The sequence below is a fragment of the Nomia melanderi genome, chromosome 12, assembly GCF_051020985.1.
Source record: "Nomia melanderi isolate GNS246 chromosome 12, iyNomMela1, whole genome shotgun sequence".
Taxonomy (NCBI): domain Eukaryota; kingdom Metazoa; phylum Arthropoda; class Insecta; order Hymenoptera; family Halictidae; genus Nomia; species Nomia melanderi.
The window spans coordinates 10,869,550-10,886,963 of NC_135010.1; the positions used below are offsets into that span (position 1 = coordinate 10,869,550).

Consider the following 17,414-nt stretch of genomic DNA (forward strand, 5'->3'; position numbering starts at 1 on the left):
AGTTCTTCGAATTTTACTAACGCTTCGGAAGTCTGAATGTAGGTTACTATAATACAATGTGCTTAGTATATTTATACTCGCAAGAGAACGTTCGACTATTTAATCGTTTGTTGTACTTAATTAATATAGATTCTTAAAGAGTTCCTTAAAAAATGAAAATATTCGAGCGACGAGTACAGTGTCGAATCGGAAAGAAGGTAATTAGCCAGCATTCAAAGGGAGCAGCGAAAGTTCTCCCCTTTTCCCCGAGTTTAGGGAAATTTAGTAGTTGGTACGCGGAAATGCTAGAACGAAAAGTCATTTGTCGCGCGACATTTCCTGCGCGGACATCCCCTTTGTCTTTCCAGGAGACTGTTCCACGAAATAGGCGGATCTTAAGAACGTCATTTGGTTTGTGAAAGCGAGCCTCCGTGTGTGAGTAATGTGAATACATTTCCTCGGTGCACGCCGGCTGCTTTATTTCCGCCGATACACACCGCTTTGTGCAGCGCAGTACGCGACGCTCTTTCCTGTCTTGTTCCGCAGATAGCTCCATCTAAACACATCACCGCTATTATTCCATGAAAAAAATGTTCGCTTGAGAAAATCATGAAATTACTCGGCAACTTTCAAACGGTTTCATCCAAGGAAAACATTACAGAAATTATATTCCGAATAATAATTCGATAATTGAAGTAACTTCAGATATTTCTTCACAAAGAAACTATCCAGAAATTGTCCCTCGAATGATGGTTATCAAATAAAACCCTTAGACATGATATTTACTTGATTGAGAAAAGACCGTTAGAAATATTTACTTGATACAGCACAGAATCGAAGATTTCTAGTTGTAATCCTCGCGTTCGATTCTTGCTTGGAAAGAACAAAGTAATTATCGCAGTCGCCGCGCATAACTAAGGATTTTAATTTAATCCGGCGCGTAAGTAAGTGCTCGAATCGCGACAGAAGGCTTCTTTTTATTCGAGCATTTCGTCCGATCGCGCCGCGTTTCCCGTCCACTTTTCCCTGGCCGAGGAACTTCGAAATATAAATTGCGAATAAGTTTCCCGGGAGCGGTTGCGGTGTAATCTCGCTCGATTTTCTTTATCGGAAATTGGAAAACGGGCAACGGGTCAGCTTTGTCTTCCGACGCTTTTATAACGGGCGGTAGTACCGGCCGGAAGTTCGAAACCGCTCGATCGCGTCGGTGGGCCGTCGGCCGTGCCCATAAAAATTTCATCCCTGCCGGAACGGGAATAAAACGGACCGCAAAGCGTGGCTGTATTCGTTCCGAATTAATAAACATGCGGGACGGAGGTGAGAAAGTGGTGCGCGATGAAACAACGATGAACGGGGGGCCGATTGTTCGGGTGAACCTCGCTCCATTATTAACACCTTGCCTTATGATTTGTTTCGCGCTATGACCGATGCGCCGAATCTGTCGTTAGTAATTCAGTAGAAAAAGGAGATTGTAATTTACTAGTGAATGTAGAAGAATTCTAGGTTTGTTCTACATAATTTGCTAGAACAAGAGGAATCCTAGGTTCATTCTATGTAATTTACTAGTAAATGTAGGAGAATTCTAGGTTTATGCTACATAATTTGCTAGAAGAAGAAGAAGAATCCTAGGTTCATTCTATGTAATTAACTAGAAAAAGGAGATTGTAATTTACTAGTAAATGTAGGAGAATTCTAGATTTATTCTACATAATTTGCTAGAACAAGAAGAAGAATCCTAGGTTCATTCTATGTAATTAACTAGAAAAGGAGATTGTAATTTACTAGTAAATGTAGGAGAATTCCAGATTTATTCTACAGAATTTACTAGAACAAGAGGAAGAATCCTAGGTTTATTCTATATAACTTACTAAAGAATTAGAAGAATTCTAAATCCTTCTATATCCACATTTGTCATAAAGCTCAATAATTAATGACAAGAGAATAACATTCAACTAAAGATCTAAAGAATCAAATGACATTTATATTTATTAAATCCTGTTTGAAATCTCCACCGCGAGCTCGACCCGAAATCATAGGGCGAGAGGTTAAACAATGCATTGTTCGTTTCTCATTTTTTATTATTCCGAATACCCTCTTCGTGGATTATACGTCAAGTTTCCATTAAACGACAAACAGAATCACATTTACCCTGCGACAACTGTCTTAGCAATTACCGAGAACGAAAAAAGTACTGTCTGGCAAAGGTAATTTAGGGTGTAAGCTCCTTTGCGAAATCTTTATTACATCCCCGCTAAAGAGCACAACTGTCGCATCAACCTAATTCCTCAGACTGGCCGCGTTGATGTTATGAAACGTACGACGCACACAGAGCGCCCCGTTTTCGCGGACCGCATTATGAAAGTCGAGATCAAAGCGAGATTTATTTTGCCAATAAAGCGGTCTGTTGATTCCGTGGTATTCTTCCGACTCTCTTTGTTCCAGCTATGAACGCTGATAAAAGGTACTCCGGGAATTGCGCGTTTTACGCAGACAACGTTGGATCACACGAGAGTCACTCTTGAGAAATGCGAAGAATAATCGTGCCGGCTTCATCGCGTTCCTTCACTTCCTCCATTATTACTTTGTTAGATTATAACTTGCGTCTCCTGCAGTTTTCATGGAATTTTACCAGCTCTCTGTTATCTATTATCCACAGTTTAATCAAAACTATTGATCCCTTATAGAAAAGAATGTCTAAAACTTCTACAAACCCTACCTATAACTACTAAACAAGAAGAAAACTACACATAAATCCCTCGTTATCCATACAATTAATCTCGAAGCAGCCATTAATACGGCGTTCAACGACCAAAGATCTATCCTAAACACAGAATCCTACGATTGCTCGCCACCGAAACACAAATCCTCGCAAGAATCAGTTCCCACGCGAAGAAGGACACTCCAAAAGGTTTCCCCGCGCATCAATCGCGACGCGATCGCAAGAGGGAGGTCGGGGTGCGCGAAAAATGCGTCGACGAACGCGTCATTACCGCGTACAAATTGGAGATCGGCGCTGCGGCGAAAACACTCATCAATCCTCGAAGGAAGCGGCCGCGGAGAGTGCCATCGGGAGTCATTAGGCTTCCACGATAGCGGTGTAATCGCGGAGCCACGATTTACCTTCGTCTTTCGCCCTTTCGCCCCCGTGGAAGCTCGAGCGGGTCGGGAACGGCGTGCGGCAAAGCGGTGAAATTTAATCGGGCCGAAAATTCGGGGACCGTGGCGCGTGCGCGCGCTAGGACCACGCGGGAATAGCCGGACGTAAAATTTATTATCGCGTCAATTAGAAATTGATGGAACGCCGGCACGATAATCGATTTAGGATCGAATCGGACCGGCCGATCCGCCCGTTTTCCCGCGAGTCGTTCCCCGACGACTGCTCTTCCGTTCCATGACTGACAGAATCGACTGCGCCCATTCTCTTCCCCTCGACCGTTCCGTTTCGTATCGATCCCCGCTCGCTGCGATCGGTTTTAACCCATTGTTCGCCCCGTTCGTATACTTCTGCCGGGAAATTGACTGGTTAATTGAATTATTTCTAGGTCACCGGCCCTCGCATAATAATCCCCGTAATTGTGCGCGAACTTGTTTCTAATGAACACTGGATTCACTCGTGTGTGGCGATACATATATTTGGATCCTGGTTCTTTGATGGCTTCATAAATGCCGACTGTACGTGGTCCGATGTTTTCGAGATTCCGTTGTGTTGGTAGCGTCGAATACATCGAAGTAACAAGTTTGTTTGTATCTAGCAATTACTGAAATTATGAAGACTTTCACTGGAGATTGTCAAGGAAATTCGATAGAATAAGAGAAACTCTCGATATGAAAAAATGTTTGAAAAATCTTTTAAGATTTTCAATGTTAATCGCTAAGCTTGTTAGTATTAATACGTTCCAAACAGTTAAAGGCTCTCGAAGCTGGTACTAATTCACCTGTAAAATTACTTCGACTTCTATTTCTCGGCTCGTTCGACCGTGGCTTTCTGTTTCTACTTAACGATTCGGTTCACAGAGGAAATTATTCTCGCGGAAAACTACCGCACGCGAAAGCAGACCCATAGTTTAATTAACCGTGGAAACGATGATATTTTTTATATATATATATATATTCTCCGTATTCGCGGCGCGTGCGTACACATACATGTTTTTCTGGCCAGCGAATCGAGGAGCGCCGGTTTTCCACCAACGACACGGACGGCCGTGCACGGAGAACGTTGTTCTCAACGCAATTTTACGACGATATTCCGGTTTTCATCCTGTCTCGTTTTTCCCTCCCTCCCTCCCCGCCTGTCGGCCCGTTGTTTTCCTTTTTCGGGGGGAGTGGGGGGCGGGAACGCTGAGCGCAAGCTGAACGGTTAAATATTTCAGCAGACGAACGTTTTTCGGGGATACCGGGAAAGCGGCGGAGCTTTTTGAAGCGGACCTCTCCACGGGAAAATATTTTCTCCTCTCGTTCGGAAGGGTCCCCAACACTCGGCAAATTAAACAAGGCTGCCCTTATTTTCCGACCGACGTTTCTCGCTGGAATTTTTCTATTAATTGCCGTAATTCATCGTGCAACGCGGGTTCGATGTTTCGTGCTTACCAATCCCGGGTTGGACACGCGTCGTGCCTGAAACAAACGAAACAGCCCGAAATTAGAATTCTAGAATCCCGGATGAGACCTCGGGCGAACGTTGCTGTATGGGGTTTAATGAAAACGTCGCGGAACGCGGCCGCTTTGGGGAATGAAGTAATACTTTCGGCGAACCGTTCCGAAGAATTAATGCAATTGCTGCTTTATAAAAAATCCCTGGAATTGCGAATATTTTTCGTACGCTATAACATAAGTTTCCTATACTGCACAACAACCTATGCTAGATCGATAAATCCCTACTACCAAATTTCAATCTCCAGAACCAGTTTCACTGGCAAATTGATCTACAAGCTTACATCGAATTGCTCTGAAAATCCAAAACAATTACTTATAGTTTACATGAATTTCTCTCATTCCACGAATGAAACTCTAAAATTTCCTCCGTTAGACAGCAACCCGTCTTCAACAATCCATCATCTCATTAAGTCCCTAACACCATCAAACCAAAATATCTTTTGTTGAAGTAAAACAGTTCCTTTAGAAAACTCCTCTTGCAAACATATCAGGTAGCCATAATAAAGTGTTGAGGTGTTCATATAAACCGCGGTAAAAAGCACGCTATGAACAAAGGAACGTCATCTGAGACGCGTACGCTCCCGCGTTTTTTCTTTCGTTATTCAGTTATCATATAAGGTGGAGTGATACGTACACCCCAATTTTTAGTAAGTTTCACTTTCAACCCATATATCTTTAATTTGTTTTACAATACTTTAACATTCATTGAAATCAACGAATACTTGAGTTGATATGCTTTGATTAACATTGACAGAAACGCCAATTTCACTTGTATATTTCAATTTTGTAAGAAAATTGTAAAAAATCCAACAACTGTGCACTCTCCCCGAAAATGGGGCATGTGCACAACCGATCATTAAAACCGATTTGAAGCCTTATATCATATGCTACGAGGCAAGAGTATAACTATTGATATGTTTGCTATGAAATACTTTGTACCGCATACAAATATGTTGTTTCGTAGTATATAATGTATTTCGTAAGTAGACGAGCTCTTTACATGTGGTGCTTTCGAAACTGGTTGGCATAAATCGGGGATTCCCCTCATTAATTAGACGACATCTACGTGGATAGGATGGTATTAGCTTTGAGTAGATTACTACATATTAGATCTTGCAATTTCTCTCATATTATATTAACAAGAGCCTGTTTATGCACTTGCCTCACTCCACCCTCCGCGTTCGTAGTCACGTGGTCGCATGGTCGACCGTATAATCTGTAATCTCGTTTTGTTAAATATACATTGTAGGCTAATCGATTTATTATAGATCATCGACGTGCACGCATCTCCCCGATCAGGCATCAAGGTCTCTCATTATCCTCTCTAATCCCCAAATGACTCGACTCCACTCAGCATCCCATAAAACCAATCGATCGCGCGACACCAGAAAAATTCCTCCTCCAGACGCATCGGCATCGCATCCTGGCAGTTGATCCTTAACCGCGAGCCGCGCTCGGTATCCATGGAAATCGGAAGTCGCGGCGCGTCGCGGGGGTTAATTCATTAAAGGGTGGCTTAAGCCGTCGCGCCGAGCCGCGCAAAAAGGCCCCGTCGTTCTCGAGGCGGCACGCAAAACGCGTCCGCATTACTATGGGCGTCGCGTCGCGTCGCGCGAGAGGCGAGACGTAGCGGCCGAGCGCACACGCGGAAGCGCATTGTGGATTCCGCGTGTGTCGTGTGCAGGCCGGAAATAATATCTATCGATCCGACCTCGAGGCGGCTGCCGCGGCGCGGCGGCGGGACGCCGGGGAGCGGGGGCGGGCCGCGGAGGCACAGGATAAAAGTGCATCGCGGGTGCATCCAGCGTGAGAACGGAATCACCATAGATCGTCGCCGATCGGTACGTGCGCGACGCGGACGCGCGACCGGCCGGGAATCGATTCGATTCTTCAGGCAGGTCGTGCTCGACCGAATCGCGGACAAAATGCGACTTAACCGTTCGCTGTCCGATGGTACGCGCTGCGGGATAACGATATCGGGAGGTCTCCCTTGGTCTAGATCGGATCATACCCGACTTCTTCGTTTAAACTTGAGATTTTCTTGGAGCTGGGGTATTACATGTGTATTGACGAGTTGTTACGATGGTATTGTAATTAACCGTTTGAGTGCTGGGGAGCGCTATAGCGCTCTTGTGTTGTGCCAATTATAATTTTTTTACTGTAGGAAAAACCGAAAGATGGCGTTGGGGATTCGGAGGATGTATTTTGGGGAGCGCGAAAGAAGTGACACAGTCTACGGTTTCTCGATCTAATCTTTTTAATTTCTGAATGTACAATGAATATGCCGGTTGGTCGGTGTACAATATATATCTCTCCGCTAGTGGCGGGGGAGTGACAGACGCGTGGGTAGGATTCCCAAAAATTGGGAAAAACCTACTTCCCCGCCAGCGGTCTGTCGGCTGGTTCCGGAGACTCGGAAATTTCTAACGACCATAGCAGCATTAGCCCCAGGGATCGCCTCGACTTTAAATTACATGCAGATATAAAATTCGTAGCTATTGCCTACTTGGGCTCCATCCACGGGTTAACTAAAAACGACAAGCAATTGGTCCCTGGGCTCTGTTGCTGCTAGGATAGGCTCGCACAACGGTTTTTTATATCTAAATGCCATTACTATGTTTTTCAAGAAAGAAATCAAAGTAAACTGATTTGAATAAATGTTAGTTTTTGATATTTTTTTGTAATAACGCAATATTTGTGATCTCATTAGATAAGTACTCTTATTAATTTTTCTGTATACACACCCAATCACTTCTGCATTTTTGGTAAACATCCACAAAAGTTTAGCATCCAAACAGTTAATATATGGCTTTTGATATGGCTTGGTACTGAGACCTTAGATTTTCTTAGTAGAAATTTGATTGGAATACTGATGAATTGTAGCGATGTAATTAATATAGTGTTCGTCTTGATATTTCTACGTATTTCGAATATAAAGTATAACGAAGAAGCTTCTAATTGATAACGTTCGTCAAAGTTTTCCACGTCCCGAATGTTGCACCAAGGTTGAACCGCGGTGATATTAATAAAAACAGAGGAAGCGAGAGCAAACAGGGGGAAAGTTACGGGGAAACCTGGGAAACATCGAAGACAAATCGAGGTACATGTATTGATCATCCGGGCGAAACGTTTTGCATATTCCGGACGGTTTTATTTCAGATACTCTATTTGGTCAGTCCGTCCCTCCCTCCGTTTCTCCTTCGACTTTTTGCCTTTCTTCGTGCGGTCGGGGGATTTTTATTCGACGCGGTATCCGGGAAAATCGGAGACATCGGCGGCCGTTGAATCGAGTTATACATAACCCATGAACCACAACGGAACGTTTCACCTTGTTAGATCGGCTTATTCGGCGCCGTTGTTTGTGGACCGTGCAGGATCATCGCGGCGCCCGTCTGATGAGGGACTTTATACGAGGCTGTATCGAGGGCCGGCGATATTGCCACTCATATTTCTGTTCGAACAGAAACGCCGCTGCCCGGCCGGTCGGACACTCTCGAATGACAGAGCGCTTTCATGAATTAAACGGCGAAGTTGCGTCGTTAAATGAATTCCTGCGCTTTTCGCGCCGGTCTCGCCCTCTTCATTTTATTCCCGCCGATTAAAAACGCCTATTGCCCCGGCCGTTGTGTGCGATCCGATCGGAACGTGTTCAATTATTTATTTAAACACGTCTGCCATTTCTCATTATTCCCGACCGAAAAAATTACCGAGCCAGTACGGACGGGATAAAAATTTCAATTCCTCCAATAACACTGCAAATATTTTGCCCCTCGGTTTATGAAGGATACAATATATTCGTCGATGCTTTTTATAATATAAAATTCATCATTCGCACGGTTAAATGTGCTCAATGATTTATTTCAAAGTACCGGCCGTATTCTCCATTGACGGAATCGTCCGACGGACACGTGAATCATAAATGTGTATGATAACGCTACAAATATTTTATCTCTTCATTCGTAAAGGACACTGTCCAAAGAATAATATTTATTAGCCACAAAGTCAGCTGCGATTCAGCTGTGCACAACATCTGTCGGCCAAACCAAATCCGGCGCAAACACATTTTAAGCGCACCCCCATCGGAAACTCTCTTTCGCTGCGTCCGCCGCATTTTTGCGCTTTTTCTTCGCGCCGCGCGGCGAGTCCTGCGGTCAGCGCGAAACGGACCGACCCCGACACCGTGCCAACCCCGGAACTCATCCCGTGACAGCGAGCCGGTTCCTTGCGTCCAGGAAAAACTTGAATCCGCGCGGCGGGCATTCTTGTCCCGGCCTTCGGCGCGCTTTCAAAGCGGTTCCTAGCGGTCTCCGTTGCAACGGCCGACCCCTTTCCACCGACATTTCCGGTGGTCGAGGCTGTCGCACCTTCCGCTCGCATAAAGGAACCTTCAACCGTGTCCTTGCGTCATGGAAATCCACCCGGAGCCCGTCCCGCCCTTAGCCGATGCTTCTAAGTGGAATGCATATCGATTCGCGGATTTTCTTCTCGGGAAATGGAAAAATATGTAAAATAATCGAGTTTAGTGGATTCTCTTAGCGAATTCGAGAATCTTTTTGCGAGCTACTGACTTTTATTTAGTATATTCTTTAGTGAGGATTTTGGAATTTTTGAAGATGTAACGATAGGGAGATTGTTAAGTGTTGTAAAGGGTGTTTAAGGTGTTGAGGATGTAAAAAATACTTAACGTAGGTATACATGAATGATTTTTAATTTTTCATTGTTCAAGTTGTTCAATGAACCTGACGCTATTAATTCCTTTCACCAATTACCACCTCAGTGCGTGCAACAAGTAGAAACAGTTGGTAATGAACAAACGCGTTAAGTTTCATCGAGTTCTCATCGAATTTTCACTTCTTCGAGTGTGAAGCTGTGCACGAAGGAATGTGTTCTAAGTTTCGGTTAACTCTCGAACGAGTGTGATTCTCTACTGTCTCTGTTCAAAAATGAATCTTTCAGAACCTTCCAGAAACGATCGAACTAATTACCTTTCTATTTTCTTATTTAAAAGTTCAATTTGAAACCTTCGCGAGCCCGATTCGATTTTACAAGTCAAAGTTTGTAAATATTTGAAATTTAGCGAAAGTATTAGGTCGGTGTATATGAAATGTCGGTTTTTTTACATGTGAACGGTTGTCTCCGTGTTTGTTATGCTTTTGTTTTTGGCATAACCTCGTTTATAGCCGTACTGTCCATTGCCAGAGTCACATTTCAACAAAGATAATCAAAAGTGTTCCCTCTTGTTATTTCTTTCGAATTTTATACCGATATGAATTCAACCGATATTCTTGTAATTTTTTTATATGAGTATAAACTTGATAATAATGCTGCAAATGCTACACGCGATATAAACCAGGCGTTTGAGGAGAGTACTGTTAACGAAAAGTGCAGCGTTGGTTTGAAGATTTTCCGTCTGATGATTTTTCCCTACAAAATGAACCTCGTGGAAGACCCAAAACCTCTGTGACAAAATTTGCTACCATAATGAAAGTCGACCATACAACGATATTGCCAAACATTTTTGAAATTGGCGAGGTGAAAAAAATATAATATTTCACCCGGGGACAACGACCGAGGAAACTTTATTGTTTCTCGGTTTCGACGCTCGGCAGGGCCGTTTCGCGGCTGGATTCCCGCTAATAGAGCAGAAACGAGGAAGTTAAGTCAATCGGTTCGTCCCGGGTTCCTTGAGATCGTCGCTCTATCGAATTATTTTCGCCACGCGCCCCTGGAGCCGGCTTCCCGGCAGTATATCGTTGCCCGTGAAAATACATTTCGCGTTTCAATTTCGCCGGGTCCAATATCCACGGGGAAACCCGAATCGATTCGCCGGCCCGAAAACCTCGGAACGTTGATGGCCCCGCAGCGCGAGTTCGTCTTCCATGTCTCTTTGTCATCGTTGCACTTCCTTCGAGCCGATATTCCGTGAGGCTGCCTCGCAAATGTTACTCGAATGTACCGCGAATCTCGAGTGGGAAATTGGATCTCGCAGAACTAATGTTTCGCTTGCATAACAAACGACGAGGTTCCGTATTAAATTTCAATGTCTGCGAATTACCTGTCGTTCCCTAAAAATGTTCCTCGTTGCTTCCGTTATTCGACGACTGAACGTTCCGAGTGCAAAAAAATAATTGCACTTATATTTGAACGATTCCAATTATTTCTCCATTGCTTCATTAAAAGAGTAATTAAATGTAGACTCGAGTACACGTCACTCCGTCTAATACGACGCGAAGTCAAGGGTGTAGCTCGAGGCCATTTTAAAACGTGACCCACATTCTACCTGTTGTTCTCCGTCTTGACTTCCCCTGAATGCACATTGTTCGTCAAAATGCTCTTCGATGAATCGCGCGCGTTCGTGTTCGCAGAAAACGTATTCCCGGCGCGCTCCGAATGAAATTAAAACGGACCGCAACGCTTGGCCGCGACTATAGCCGCCGCGAACGCAACACCGACGAAACATCAATTGGCTGTCTGTTTCCCATAGATACGCGCGGGCAAAGAGAATTTAGGTTACGCGGCCGGTAGATCAATATGCACTCGCGGATGCTGGGGAACAAGTGAATCGCGTATCTGCCCGCTAATTCCCGTCGACGTTTCTTCGCGCCCGCGACGCTCTAATTTACCGGCCATCGCGTCCCACGTTTTTCCCGTCGAGGGACTGACCGGGTAATTGCGAGTTTCCCCGGGAATCCCGGCTGTAGCCGTAGATTTTCGTCCGAGCGATTCGAAACGTTCTACGGCGTCGTTTCGGTCGTCGTAAAGGGAAGAAATGAAAGGAGAGCGCAAGAAGCAGGGAGGAAAGGGAAGAGAATTAGAAAGAGAATCAGAAAAATAAGAGAATTTAAAGGGCAGGGAGAAGAAGAAAATTAGAAAAATAAGAGCCGAAGGGAACGGGAGAAAAATCAGAGAAATAAGAGACGAAGGGAACGGATGAAGCAAGGAAATTAGAAAAATAAAAGAAGCAACGAAACACGAAGTTTCTCCGACGGGGAATTCCCCGCTCGTTCCGGGGATCCGTTAAATATATCAAAACTAATACGATTTAATTTCTCGTGAAATTTTCAGCGACCCCGCGGGACGGCGGCGATACTTTAGAACGGAGTATATTACGGCAATAGCAGAGACATTTATGGCCGCGTTGCAAGTGCCATCGGTGCGCCGTCAGACCCGGACAAAATGATTTACATTGCGAACGCGGTCGCCAGCGCGTGGATATCCGCGGCCAGGCCGCGTAGAACCTGCCGCGCTTCTACCTCCGCGGACCCCGTATATCTCCCGTTAAATTGCCGCGAAATTGCCAAGTTCAATCCGGTCTCCCGGCACTAATTACCATACTTTTTCGCCCGCGGGGTCCGCTCATGATAATTCCGACTCATTAACGGGCCTAACGGCGGCGGCCGGCGCCTCGAGTTCTTCCAATTTTTCACGGGGAAACTCCCCTCAAAAATTAACGCTCATCCCGTTATCCTTTGAATAATCTCGGGACGTTAATAAAGGTAACGTAATACTTATTACCCGCCGGGAAATGTCGGATCATTTGTGGCGGTCTCGAGAGAAACAGATGGGTAATTTGTGGTTTCACGATGGAACTGTCGGGATGGCGAGGAATGATCGATCCCTCGAATTCTTCTATGATCGACCCATTGCCGAACTTTAACGAGTTCGACGAGGCGACGCGAGATATCGGCTGCCATGCTTATTATTTATTCAAGAAAAGAGATACTTCGAGGAGTCATTGAAGAAATTGTTTCAGTAACACCTAAACTGAAATCAATTGAAATTTTAATAAACTTGTAGCTTCTGAAAGGAGATTTTAAAATTTAAGTACTCGATAGTTCTAACGTCTCTGTTCCTTAACCAGTTAAGTGAGGAATTTAGTTTGAAAATCTCCCACTGTGCGCGCAATAAAATCAAAACGAAACGAAAATCTAAAGCGAAACGAGGAAGAATTAGATGTTCGTCTCAAAAAATAAATAATCCATCGTTGAAAAAGTTAGGAAACGTTAAGACTTTAGGACGACGTGTTCGTCAAACGCAGTTAACTGGTTAAAGTGAAGTTTCCCTTCGAATTACTTTGAGAAAAACAGAGGAGTACATGTTTCACCGTAGCAGCATTTAAAATTGCATGGGACGCGATACAGTTATTTTTCCCCGAGAAAATAGAGGAGCAGGTAAATCTTTGTTCAGGGAAATTGAATTTAAGACGGTAAAATTTGTCCTTGGATCACTCTGAAAAATGCCACGGGGCTACTTGGAATGGCAAGGGGTGCGATAGACTTATTTTTCTTCGGAGTCCCGCATCCTCAGCCCTCCGAAGAAAGGATGACAGGGCCGGATTATACCGTCCCCCGGTGATTTTTTCCGTGGCACGAACTTTCCTCTTAGCGGATCGACCGCGAGATGGAAGTCCCCCAGAAGTCGCTTCCCTTTAGAACGAAGTCCCGCGAATGGTCCAGGAAGACGAACTTTCAGGAGGGAGTAAATGGCTCTCCTTTTCCGCTTCCACCCTTCATTTCGCCCCTACATAAATCTTCCATTTACATTCCGCGCCCGGCCCACCGCCTGAAAGACCTCCTTATTTTTCGTTACTCGCGGCTTCGTGTCCGGGGATTAATTGGCCGCGATATCAGCCCGTTCTCCGCCGAGCGAGATAATGGCAGACTTCGTAACGAGTCGGGTATTATCACTCGGACGCGAATTTTCCGTGGGACACGCGAGCAAATTCGATTCATTGTAGTTCAAACAAATAGTGTTAATATTTTGATCACAGTAAACGCAACCCTTGAAAATTTCTTTCGTCTGAACTGCGACTTTGACAATAGTTCTACTTTATTCTACTTATGTAGTTTTTAATTTCGATTTCACTTTAGTTTATCAGTCCTTTCGCTAATTGTGTGAATACGATTGATGTAATTATTAACCCCGTACTATTTACTTTCGCCACTAAGCTCATGTACCATCTTACTATCGACAATTTGGAAGAATCGCAACAAAATTGTCTATTCTACTTGAAGTGGAAATTTTATTTGAAGATAATACAATGATCATAGCAAAATAGTTTGCTTTGATCCGTGGGCAATGAATAACATCGATTGTTGTTAAATTAAGAGATAAAAACGAATTGTTTTGCTAATGGGAAGTAAACTCTAAGGGGATTCAGTAGACGACGGGTTATTTGGAAATTCGTTTGAATTTATAGCTACTCTCTCGATAAATTCGAGTGTCTACTATCTCGAATGGATTTCTAATATTACGAGCACGCCTTCAGCTTCTTAATACGTTGAAGCATCGGGCTGAAAAAAAAGCTGGAGCTTTCCAATGCCCAGCTGCATCAGCGAAATACATCAATGCCAAGCTCGCCAGGGGCGAATGGAAAGCACAATATCCGAGTTTCCGGTAAACTAATTTTTTAAACAACGCTCGCCGCTCGTTTCCCGAACGACTCCGTGCATCACTCCCGAATCATTATTCCTCTTCCACTGTTCACCCCCAAGTACGTGATCAGTTTGTTAAATGTAATGGCGCCCAGCGCTCTTCCGCTGTTTCGGCCCTCGTTTCAACCCCCTACGCCGGTGAATAATATCCTGGGATCGTAACGGTGACGCTTAAAGCTGCGTTTCTACCGAATGCTCATTCGGACGGGTTGACGATCCGATCGACCCAATATGTCTAAACAATCAAACGTCTATAAAAGTTCCTAAATACACAGGGTTACACAAAATGGAAACACCCTGTGCATCCAAGAAATATTTTATTAATACTGAATCACCATTGAAATTTTTAAAAATTTACAAGAATCCATAATCTAATAGTTAATCGTCCCCGTTATCCAATTCACAATTTTCTAAACAATATTTCTATTATTTCCTCCAACCCTCATATATAATTTTCAGACATTTCTACATGAAAACGTCCGTTAGTTCAAGCAAGTACTCAACGCAACCGCAGTCCGATTCGTAGAATAACCGATAACGCGATAAAAATTTCGAATAAAAGTCGGATTTCGAATCGTCAGGCGATTTCGAAGTTCCAGGAAGATCCCCCGGCGTCGTTTCCAGCGATCTTCGATTTTTCCATCCCCTCTCGGACGGTCGCGCGGAAATTCCAGCGAACCGGTGTTGCGAAAGTTTTGTTTCCCCCTTCGGATGCACACGCCGGCCGCGTTTTCCCGGCGAATTTCCCCGAAACCGTTGCGCCAGTATATTTTCCGCGCGCGAAATCCACTCCGGCAAAAATCCGGGGGCGCTCGGCCTCGGAGAATCGATAGTTTACGACCGATCATCGAAAAAATATTCCGTTCCCGAGGATTACCTGTCCCGTCGGCCATTTTCCGTACGGTAATAAAAGTATCGCGAAGTATCTCCAAGTATCCCGACGCTGTTGCCCGTGGTTTCCCCCCCGTTCGACGCGAAACGGGGTCAAGTTCCTTTTTTCCAAGGAAATCGCGGCAAGTTTGAAGGGGTTTCTCGCGCCGCCCTCTATTTGAAAGTCAAACAAAATCATACAGGCGGCGGGGAAACTGGCCAAGAAGCCACGTTTCCGGCCACGGGCCCCGCTCCGTCGAGTTTATCAATCTCGGCAACTTTTCCGAAGATTCGATTTGTTCGACCGGTTTCGCGCGAAGGATATCCGTGTGTTGTCGCGTAGAAAATGGGGAATCGTGCGCGATGCGTTGCATGAAAGAATTGTGATTCCGTTTGAAGATTAACGTAGAGTAGATCGAAGCGAATTATCCTTTGTTTGCGAACAAAGGAATGAAAGTAGTTGAGCGTTAACGAGAAGAATCTAAAGGAAATGTTTTAATTTTCGTTTGGGAAAACTGAAACTGAGAAATATCATTTATGATACAATAATCGTGTCTCATTTAGATTCTCATCCGGTGATTAGAAAACAGTGCATTATAGATTGTTCGTTTAATAATTCTCAATAGAGATATCTTTCCAATATCGTCACTCCGATAATTTCAATATTAATCATTTCCCTTGGAACTAAAGGAAGACTCGCTAGTTCACCGTGGACACTTCAAATATACATCACGCCTAAGAGTTTCATCAAAATTTCAATTTTACCGAGTTCAAATTTAAATTCACGATCGATCGCCGGCAGTGTCTATAATCTCTCAATTAATCGGAGCAAGTACACGTTCGGCGCGGCTCAAAGTTCGAAGGGACAACTTTTACAATCAAGGACCGGCTCTGTACATTCGTAATCGGTTTCTCTGTTCGCTAATGGATTCCGTAGGTGAAGAATGGTCCATACCGTTGAGCGCGAGCGAAGTTCCGCGAAGTTCAATCTCGAATTCGGCCAAAAATTCCCAACTCGCCTCGAAACACGCTCGGAAGTTCCAGGCAATTTCAGATACCAGCGCGACGCTTTTAACTTGCAAATCAGCGCCTGTCTCTCGCGGTCGTCTCTCTTTTTTTTCCCCCGTCGCAGTCCTCCGCTCGCCGGTTTGCGGCAACAAATTTTATTGCGATTGCTCGTGCTTCTTCGAGGTTTCTTGTCGCGCTGCCGTTAAGCCGGGCTCTGTGGATCTTTTATTTATTCCGCGCGGATGGAAATTATCCTCGATGCAGCAAAGTGCGTTTAAAAATGCACAGCCGACACCAAGTACCTCGCGACGGCGTCACGCGGCTTGTTTATCGCCGCGGTGTGCTCGCGTGTCTGTGAATTTTGCAGAAAATGTTCGCGTCGAGGCCATCGGCGAAATAATTCCTACAATCTTGCAATTAGAGTAGAATCTCTTTCGCGGGGAGCGTTTCGTTTACACGTTGCAGCAACAAGTAATCTGTCTTCTCTTAATTAACGTTAGTCTCCCTTTCGTTCGTCTCGTCGCGATGTATACGTAATTAGGATTACAGCACGATTCTCCCTCGTCCCTGAAAATGACGGATTTTTAATATCCGAAGGACGTCGAGGACCAAGCGTCTTTCTCGCGAGGAAAATCCCCGGAACGCGGAACACGGAATTCCGCGATCCCTCGCAATTTTCACGGTCCTTAATTAAACGGGAACAATGGCGGGGGTATTGCATTTCGAATCGACAGGACATTACTCGAGTTGCTTTAATAATCTCGCTATCTAACGCGACTCCGAAAAGCAACTGGAACGAACAGAAAAAACGTTTCTTTAAGCCGGAAGCCGTAGAGATCCAAATCATACATCGAACTCTTGAATACCAACAAACGAGCTATACATACTCTTTTGTTATTCAAATAACTAAATCATTCATAATTCCAGCTCCAAGCACAGCCAGATTCGTCCTCAAATAATTAGTCCAACAATCCGGACCAACACGAACGGCCCGAAAAACGCAGCTCCGACAGACTCAACCCTTTCCATTTCGCGCGGCACTTTCGCAAAAGGTTTCAGGGGGTGTTCGAAAAACGGAAGATTCATCCTCCGCGCTCTCGTTCAGCCAAAGTGGACGCCCAACCTTTCAGAATACATTACGCGTCTGTCTCCAGCGACGCCGATAATGAAGAAAGAAGCTCGTCCCTTCGCAGCGCCATCAAGCCGCGATCCATCTATCGGCGAGGGAGTTTTCGCGCCGCTCGGCGCGCGGGAAATAAGAGACAGAAATCGACGGGCGCGTAGAGCCGCGTCGCAGGCGCCTAAACGTTCTCCTCTAAATGCAAATCCGCCGAGATTACGCGGGGATCATCCTCTTTTTCGACGAGCGCGGACGGATCGGGGCTCCGCGTATATCAGTTGTCTTATCAGGGACGCGCGGGGCATTAACCAAATTGTTTTTGGCTCGCCGGTACGGTCGCTTTTCGTCCG

At 44.8% G+C, this 17,414-nt stretch overlaps 1 protein-coding gene across 1 annotated transcript in view; it reads right to left on the reverse strand.

Annotated features, from left to right (window-relative positions):
* Positions 1-17,414, reverse strand: part of crok (crooked) — a 219,725-nt gene that overhangs the window by 20,882 nt on the left and 181,429 nt on the right. Inside the window, exon 4 of the mRNA XM_076372735.1 lies at positions 4,567-4,593. Coding sequence (XP_076228850.1) covers positions 4,567-4,593 — 27 coding nt within the window. The remainder of the gene's footprint in view (positions 1-4,566; positions 4,594-17,414) is intronic.